Here is a 9,864-nt window from a genome sequence, read left to right on the forward strand (position 1 = left end):
GGTGGAAGCGCTCCAACGACGTGGTCGAACATGGTCAACTGCGAACTGAGGTGGTGGCGACGGAACAAGGATTCAATGGTAAGGAACCAAAGTTCAAAGTCCGACGACCAGAGCTCTGGGAGCTTGAGAGTGGAGACCTCGGGATCGCGGAGTAGTGGCATTGACGGCAGTGCTTGATCAGGAGAATCCGGTGCCATGACTGACTGGGTAGAAGGTGGACTGCGAAGACAACGGGGCTCGAGCTCCTTGCGGCAGTAGGCCCAGTGAAGCGGCTGAGGCGCCCGGAGATGAGAGCGATGACAAGAGTTCCGGATTCGCCAATTTGTGGGTCAAGAAAAACCAGACTAGACGTTGGGAGCCTGATGACCACAAATTATATTTTTTGCCAAGGCCGCTCAATCAGGTGGAAGCCTTACTCTGCCGATTCTACTGCTAGCATGCCGTCAGTGTGCTGGACATGTCCTCGTCGTCTTTTGTTACTGGACTATTGTGGCATGTTACGGTGCGCTACATGCTTAACATGCGCACCTACGGTGGAAGGCGTTGCAGGAAAAGTTCCTGGAGAGGTGTGCTGTCGGTTCAAGGAGTCAGGTCTCCAGCAGCAAGTTGGTAGGCTTGCGGCCGATGAGCCAGTGCCAGCACAAAGGCACCTTAGAGGTTCAAGAGAGAAAAAAACCGCAACGGGCTCTCTGCAGCATACTTTATGCTAACATAATAGGAGAGAGCGTGCGCGGGATGCGCGGCCTGGTGTGGCACACGGGAGAGTCAAGATGGGCCAGCCAGTACTTCATCGGCATAGTGGTCATAGTCGGGCATAGTGTCGAATTCATATGTCTGTGGCTCTCATTCCTGCCTGCCTTGGGTTTTGATGTTTGTGATATATGCCTGCTGCGGGACATAGAGTTTATCTGCTCACAAAATGGAAATGCTGATCAGACACCGATAAACCTTGACATGCTGATTGGCAGGACGGTCGAGAAAAGAGACGCACACAAGCGTGCTTGTCAAAATAGGTGCATATTTCAACATAATGCTTGTGATAACGGCAGACGGCCAGAAGCAGTTGGGAGGATGAGCTGTGACGCGATCGGAGATCGCTGTTCAGAGTGCGCGTTCAGTTTCGCTGCACACAATTGGCCTAGGCCGTGCCGACTTCGCACAGCTGATGCACTGGTTCTTTATTCTGTGGTGGAACCACGATGTGGATGAAGCGGTCAGCGACTTGAACGGCAGGTCTGGTGGTTCCGGCGCGGAGGGAAGTTACGGTTTGCAAATGGTATGCATGTAGTTTTACTGCAAAGATAAGTTATCCTATGCGTCTTCCAAATCATTACCTTCTTACGTTGCAGTTTTTGCTGTTTCGAAAATGTCTCCATAGAATTTACCCCGCAGATGAACCGCACCCCCAACTTTGCTTTGGTATATTGGGACAAGAAGTGCTTTCATTACATGAGTATATACGGTAATTTGAACTGATTGGTTGGCTCCAGAAGGGTCAAATGTATTTGGATAGGGAAAAACTGTCGCAAATTGAAACCGCTGAAAACTCTTGACAGTTATTTCGAACAATATTTTGCTCTCTCACTGACTGTTTGTTTAAATAACTTTGTCGTGCAAGGACAAACCCCCGCCTTCCCTGTATACAGTATACTTCCATTAATTTGACTCTGGTTAATTCGATTTTTCAGTTAATTTGATCCCGACTGGAGGTCCGGAAAAGTGCCCATGCATTTCTATGGACCCAGACTTTCGTTATTTCAATCCTAAATTTGGCCTTTGCCAGATAATTCGAACTTGACCAGTAAGCACGCACGTGCCCCCCCCCTTGTGGTGACCCCACTAGGGACGCCTTTAGTGGCAGTGTCTGTGTTGGCAGAATTGAAGTGCCAATTTCACAGACTTTGTTATATTGAAATCTAACTGTACTTTGATAAAGCAAGCAGACTTTTATGTTCCTTAATATGCAAGGGGAGGCTACCATGTTTTGAATAAGCTTTCATCCAATTTGGAAGTGTTCTATGTAGCAGATATGGCTTAATGTCCGCTGCTCTATAGCATAAGTTCTCATCTGCAATAAAAATATACCTAATATGATTTTGTAATGATATTTGAAGTGTTGATGTGGCTTCTTAATTTTTTTGCAGGGTGTGCTCGGAAATAGAGCCACAAAGAGCATGCAATGTGTCATCAAAGTCCTTGAAGACAGCTGATCATCCAAGGCGAGGCACTTTGATCCCCTTTCAAGCTTGCCTACCTTGCCTTTGGAACCCATTTTATCAAGGCAGCCAAGTTGGATTCCATGACAGCTTTCGCTCACTGGCACACGTGCATGCTAATTGTGAAAGCCATTTTCTTGAACCCCCCCCCCCCCTTTTTTTTTAATTAATTCTGTACATATGTGACATGTTTCTCCATCATCTTTTTCCCTTAACTTTTTCTTTCTTCATTGGAAAGGTTTTACATTGACATGCTTTGTGACATGAGGTTGAGGGAAGACTGGCTTTATTGACAACACATTTTAAGAAATTTTGAGCAGGCCATGTTATCTTTTATTTTTTTTAAGTAGTGCAGAATGTCTGTCCAGCAAGCAACCTGTTCTACTTTGGAGAACACTTAATATTGCCAAGACTTCATGTAACCACAAGTGCATACATCAAAGAGCAGTGTACTGTGTTTTATCATTCTTTTAATGACTATTGTATTTTATTACTGTTGTCACCAGATGATATAGCTTATTTAAAGATCTTTGAAACATTGTTTCCGCATTTTATTACTTTTAAACATCTCTTTTACTTCTCCTGAAGAGTTTTTTTTATTTTATTTTTAGAGGTCTCTGTCATCTTTACAGTGCACTTCATTTATAAGGATATTCACAAAATCCTGACGATACCTGGTCATTGTAGCTGGTTATATTTTTAGTGGCCTTAAATCTGCTACCCAGTAATGTTTAAGTTGTACATAAAGGCAGAGTGCTGCATCATAAAGTTGTGTGTGCCAGCCTTGCCTCATCTGCGTAGATATGTGTCTGCACAAATGAGGCCACACAGTTTGGTTTGCCAAAACATGAGGCCCTAATTGGGTGTACAGTGCGGTCCATGGTTTAAGCAAACATTGCAGTGTGCAGCTCCAATTTTGCATGCACTCCAGCTGCAAGTGCTGGCTGAAGTTATGTCAATGTATTGAAGAGGCATGTAGGAAAGTACCAATGCCACCGACCACAAGTTCCCTCACCTGATAGAAAGCTGAACGGTTCCACACATGCCAGAGGGTAAATTTTGCATGTGCTGTACACATGTGCTCCCTTTAACAGTGGACTGCACTGAATGTTGTAGCAGTTGACCATGCATCCGCAGTAGGCTAGAACACCCTATTTTAAAGCCCACTTACAGTTGCATTGCACATTGTTGCATTATAATCAGGATGTCGAAAAGAAAAAAAAAAAAAATACCGGGTTCAGGTTTGTCTTCAAGCTGCTTCAGTTTCATTCCGATTTGGGAAAATTCAAAACAATACTGGGTTTAGCGCTTGGTGCAAACTAGTGCAATGCACTTTATTCCTGGCCTCTGATGATGCCTCTAACACTGCACTCAAGCTACCATTGAGTAGTATGTATGTTTACCTGGAAGAATCGGAGGTGATCTTACTGGCATGTGGGCGACAGGGCTTGATGTTCTGCATTATTTCAAGCACAAAATTTTAATTTTCTTAGCTGCAGAACATGAACATAAAAAAAATTGAATAGATTAAGTTAATGTCTGATTTTGTTCCTTACATTAAGGTGATAGGCCACAAAAATTTTTTTTTGAAAGCCAAAGCCAGGATTTAAATAACCTTTTTTCCTGAATAAGCATGTCTTATTTAGCTTATTCAACTGTTTAAAAGTGCAGGAAATGGTTCATTTTATTTTTTGGCGGGTAATTTTTCTCATACAATGCGGTAAAAGTGCTAGTCGTGCCAGCAGTTCTAAGTAACTAATGAGTTGCTGAATTGAGTAAAGCTTTGACATTAATTTAGCTAAGGGGAAGACCTGTGCAGTGAACTAGGAGAAATGCAGTGTGAGAAACATTAAAGTAAGGTTCGAAAAACTAAGCAAGGTGAAAAAAATTGCCAATTCTGACCAAATTTATTTGCAAAGTGAGATGTAAATGTGAAAGTACTGCATCAATTTCTTTTGTTCTACTTCGTTGCGCACATCCCTATACCAGGAATGAGTATGCAAGATTTAATATCACAATGTTCATTTAAAAAAGTTATCAATGTTTGCATAACATGAGGGGGAGCAAAATCTTGTTTTGGGGAAAAAATTAAACAAATCTTCAAACCATGTGGAAGATGTCAAAACTACGGAGGCCTAAAATGCACCATCAACATAGCGGGAGCCCCATGCGATGCACTAGTCTCCTTTTGTTTGTGTGGCTGCTTGGCGACAACATTAAATGAAAAAGCATTTTGAATAATATTTATATAAAAGAGATAGCACTGATTTTTGGCTTTGCAATACGAGGGTGTGGGATGGAAAACTCACTGTAACTCCCGAACCAATGATGACAGGAAGGTGATCTTTATGCAACATGTTGATGAATTTTTGGGTATACATAAAACCTAAAAAATAATTATAATAAATTTTCTGAAGAAAAAAATTGACTTGAATATGGCTTAATAAAGAATTGAAAGTTAGACTGCACACTGCAGGCAGTAATCAAGTAACAACTACACAGACCAAATACGGAATGAATTAAACTGATAACTAATACCACCCATTAAATATACAGACGGATGTCAACCAGTATTTAATAAGTCATGCAAACAACTTTTTAAGAGTGGTGCTCCACGTTTCATATGCATTGCAACGTCTAGCTGGCACGGCTGAGTTTGGGACTGTGTGCACCTCGTCTAGGTGCCTTAGCTTTTAGCACATACACACCTTGTGTTTCGAATAGTATGCTGTTGGGCTAGTTGGTTTGACCTTATACCTTGCGAAGGGGAACGCAAAAGTGTTGCGGAAAAAGGACACCGAGACGGAAAAACGGCATCTGTCCCGACTCACGCATACAAACCGCATTACAAGTCATAGCAGGCTGCTAATGAAGTGGGCAGAGTAGCTGTTTTGTTTAGCCTAATGCATTTCTTTTATTCGTGCCACCTAATATGGTTGAACAACCGGCAACCACTGTTATTATTTATTTGGGTTCAGGATCATTTCAAAAATATCGGTTCCGGTTCAGGTTAGTTCTGGTCAAAATTTCAGTTCAAGTACAGTTTTTAATATCTTCAGTTCGACACCCTGGTTATAATGTGTTTTTGTCAATAACATCCTTGATCAGACTGCGCTGGAGTTGTGCCAAAGCCACTATGGTGTGCAATGCTCCACTGTGAAACATCACAGAGGCGGGTTGTGGCGAAGAACAAACTGCATAAGTAGAGCACCACATTCTCTTTTGCATCCAAGGCATGTGATGCAAGCAATATAAATTAAGCCACGAAGGCAGTAACGAAGGGTCTGACAGCACTGCTAGACCAAGGTTTATCCTATAATTGCAGGGCCACAATGTGCAAGTGGTCCTTGGACTTGCTCCTTGTGTAGCAAGAAGCTGTAAACAGCAGCATTGCTGATACCCCATATGTTGGCGGAGTTTACAGCTACAATTAAAGCTCGGTTTAACGAAATTCTCGATATAACGAAGTACTTAACTTTTCATAGCCTCTTGTCCATAGAACATGTTTTTATAACCTCAATATAACGAAATGTGTTTGTATGTGGTTTCCATATAACGAAATTTCACTGCTGCCGCAAAGGAATAGGAATGCGGAGACAATAATGGAGACTGCAGGGGACACAGATGGTCAAATGATTGAATTACAAGCTTCTGCTTGCAAATGCGTGTCTCAAATCGCAGGACAAGAGCTCCGAAGTGGAGCCGCATGAGGTACCATGTGAAGTCCAAGTGCGGTAAAATCCTATCGCACCCCCCACACTGTGTGCTTTAGATGCAAGTGAGTGTGCGAGGGTGAGACAGGAAAGTTGGTGGCTTCACCAGTGACGCCTTCCCGTGCAAGAGGGAGGGAATCGAGCTCACGGTAACGCGATCAAGCGCGCGCGAGGGGGCGGGGTGGGGGTAAGTTGGCGTGTGTCTCCACGGTGTGACCATGCATGGCTGTAAGCGCGACTGAGTGCATGTGCAGCGGCGCACCCTGCATTAGAGATAATCTGCCGCATGTGCAAAGAGCAGACGTGCTGAGACGCGTTTGGTATTGGAGGTGGCGCATTTCTCGAGTTTCGGTGACCTGTTGGAGCTAGAGGCAGACGACACATACACTCCTAGCTGCTGGCACTTTTCCTGATAGCGGTGTCCCAGTAAGGGCGGCGCTGTCAGCTGTGGGGGTGGAGTGCACGCGAAAGCGTGGCTGGCTTCGCCTAATTCGTACCGCCGATGTGAAGATATCGTCGACGTAGGTGCGTAAGCATGAAACCGTATCTTTCATCGCCGACTCCCAAATTTATCAAAATGAGTTTTCTTATTCAAATTTGCTTTTTTCGGTTGCCCAATAATTAGGAAAATTCTGCGGCCCTTTTCTGCATGAAAAAAAAAATTATCGGAGCTGTACTTATTTGCATAAAAAGCTCGAATTTCAATACAACGAAATTTCGATATGACAAAGCAAATTGCCGATTTTACCAACTTCGTTATATCGAGGTTTAACTGTTTTACCTCTACACAAGTGCGCTAACCTTTGGTTACATTTTGCATAGCTGCCAACTCTGCCGAATTTTCCGTAAAGTTTACAAATGTAGGCTCCTGCAATTTTACAACTGTTGCATCAAGTTTTACAAAAGTTTCCATTCGTTAAAATGTTAAGCTTGCCATCCTCAGACCATACCCTTGGAAGGCTTTGTTGTTCAACGTTTCCTGCTGCTTGTGTACTGCCTTTAAAGGTACCGTATTTACTCGCATAATGATCACACATTTCTGTCAAAAAAATTGACGCAAATTCAGGGGGGCGATCATTACGTGGGTTAAATTTCCCGCGAAGAGAAAAAAAAAAATTTTTCTTCCATCCGCGTTTGCTGCAGGATGACAGCGGGTCAACAAATAGGCGGCTGCCACTGTATGTAGTGCGGGGCACCAAAACAAAAATGTTGGCTGGCGGAGCAAGCCGAACGCGATTTTTTTCTTCTCGTGAGTACATTACGTGCATTGAAACAGTTTCTTCCGTATCAGTAATGAATAATATTGTTAATATCGGCAAGTTTGCAGCAATAATGTAGCCATGCCCACTTTGAGGGGACAGAAACAGATGGCGGGCATGCTGCGGAAACTGCGGCATTTGTCTTCACTGCTGTCCTAATAGGGCACATTTCCTATAAGGGTGGGCGAATATCTTAGCTGTGTTACAAGCGTCGGCGTATGAATAGGGTACACTTCTAACGTATCAGTGTAAACGTGGCTACTATCGTTGCTGCTCGCGATTTGTTGCGTGCCCACGAGTGCAGACGAGAAGAACCGAAAGGCGCTTTTTTATTTGTTGTTGACCACAACCATTATAAAGCTTACAGATAATAAAGGCAAGTTTGCTTGTACTTTTTTTTGTCATGGAAGTGTGGAAAGTAATAAAAGGAATGAAATGGGGCATTTGCTTAAGAATGTTTGGTGCGTGCAGACCGCTTGGTTTGTCTTGAATAGTCGTTCGCGTAGCATTCGACAGATGGTAAGAGCAATCATTATTAGCTAGACTTGGCACACAACATATCACTGCGGCAAGTTCGGGGTGCGATCATTACATGGAAAATAAAAAAATTGAATTTTGATGACAAATTTGAGAGGTGTGATCGTTATGCGAGTAAACACGGTAAATCATCGTTAATAAAGTGCAGTTGTGTCTCACAACAAAAGTTTTGTGCTTGGGGAAACCATATTGAAAATATGTGCTATCCACCCCCTGCCCCTTCTCCGGTGCTGTGGTGTATAGGGACAACTAAAGACTGCTTTGGTAGGGTGCACCCCACTTGGTGAGGATGTCTGGTGCTGTTGATCAAGGATGCTATTGTAAGCCCCCAGTTTCCCTTGATTATCATCATGGTTGCATTATGTTTACACAAACCCATTAATTTTTGTGTAAAGTCACTACAGAACTTGATTCTGCTAGAGTGGCTGATTGATATGCGATGTGTATGTATCTATATAACTGGACTGCACTGTATTTAATTTCTTGTTAGGTTACCTTGCGACGCCTTCCCTTATAACATAGTTACATTCACAGTATGAAATTTTGCTTCTTCTTGATGGGGATCCTTTTTTTTAGTTATTTATTTATCACCCATTTTTTCTGGATTTGAGCAAGTCAACCAGGATTGAAGGGTTTTGCACAAACTTTATTCTTCAAAGGGGGGCTGCTTGAGCACAGGTGTTAGCTAGTATTATGCTAGCACGTTCGTCTTTTCAATATGAAAGGGGGTTGTCCTATGATAGGGCCTCCTAATATTATATCGTTCTTGCCCGCAACATTCGATTTTTTTTTTTATGTGCAAATAAAGATAGAGGCAGCTATGCTTGCCTCGGTTTAAAGCTGCACATAAGCAGATTTCAGTCTTGTATATGTGTTGAAATGGCTTAGCAAAATGAGGAATTATTTGGGCACCGGTGTTATATATGCAGCAGGCCTTTCCCATTTTACACTTCTTCTCTTGAATCTTTTTCATCCACTTGTTGTTGGGGAGCCCTTGCCAATTTTGCAGACGGTAAACCAAGGGCTAGAATGGCTTAAATGTATAGGTACTGGTGTAGGACACATCTGTGGTATTGTGGAAGCACTCTGGCCTTTCCTTGCCATTTTAGAGGGATGTGTGGAATTGAGCAGCATATGGTATACATGATTTTTGTGCTTTGTGTGTATGTGTGTCTGTCGGAGCAGTGTACCCTAGACTGATCAGCAACATGGCTGACAGAGTAAAGCCAGATTCCAGGTTCAGCACTTTTCTTTTATATAGCTGGATCATCAACCTGCCTATGAATTGGGCACAGTATGTACATACTACCATTGTTTCACCACCACCACCACCACCCACCAACGCATTTTAAAAAAAGTTTCGTTTACATGTCTTTGTTTACAAGGCTATTTATTGACTCTTGAGATATTCTGGTTCGTTGTGCTTTGTGGCTGTTTCATTTTCTTGTGGGCACCATGTTAATTATGAAGTTGTACAAAGTTCATACGTTCAGTGAACGTATGCTGCACGTGCTTCCCCCATTTCATCTTCTTGTGTTTAATAAGGATGTGGTATTTGTATCAGAATATTTATTTACAGGACAAAAACAACCAATGTTCTGAAAAATGGAGTCAATAAATTTTATGAAAATAAGGCTTTTTCTTTATTTCAATTCTGAGAGGCATCCATGTTATGGACGTAAGTAGGCTGCTGCTAATATGTATGAGCATTTTATTCTAGCGTCCACATGCTAGGTTCAGTTGCTATGTTAATAATGTGTTCAATTGAATACCAATGTAGGTCAAATTTCCTGGGGTACTAGGGATCGAAAGCCAATTGATATGCAACTTGTTTTCTTTCAGTCAACCGTAAGATTTTTCCCTTGCTGCTGCTTTGTTTTCACTCTGACTTCACAAGATAGCATTTTCGGGCTTGTATCATTCAAGAAAACTCGGATTCTTTGCCTGCCTGGTCTCTTTGGAAAAACTTTAATACCACTGTTGTATGCACACCTCATTGTCAGAAAAGCGAGCTGCTGCAGATATCAGCCAATTTTGCTGCCTGTTGGCAACAAAAAAGTTAAAACCAGGCAAGCAATGATGCCAAATGTAACATTGAATGATACACAAAAAATGTGTCCTTGTTGCTGAAGTTGAGTG

General features: G+C 42.5%; 1 protein-coding gene across 1 annotated transcript in view; it reads left to right on the plus strand.

Moving 5' to 3' along the window:
• wapl (cohesin release factor wings apart-like) overlaps positions 1–9,358 on the plus strand; it is a 146,836-nt gene extending 137,478 nt beyond the window's left edge. Inside the window, exon 18 of the mRNA XM_075690464.1 lies at positions 2,145–9,358. Coding sequence (XP_075546579.1) covers positions 2,145–2,210 — 66 coding nt within the window. The 3' untranslated portion in view covers positions 2,211–9,358. The remainder of the gene's footprint in view (positions 1–2,144) is intronic.
• Positions 9,359–9,864: the final 506 nt, after the last annotated feature.

Source organism: Dermacentor variabilis, chromosome 1, assembly GCF_050947875.1.
Source record: "Dermacentor variabilis isolate Ectoservices chromosome 1, ASM5094787v1, whole genome shotgun sequence".
NCBI classification, from domain to species: Eukaryota; Metazoa; Arthropoda; class Arachnida; order Ixodida; family Ixodidae; genus Dermacentor; species Dermacentor variabilis.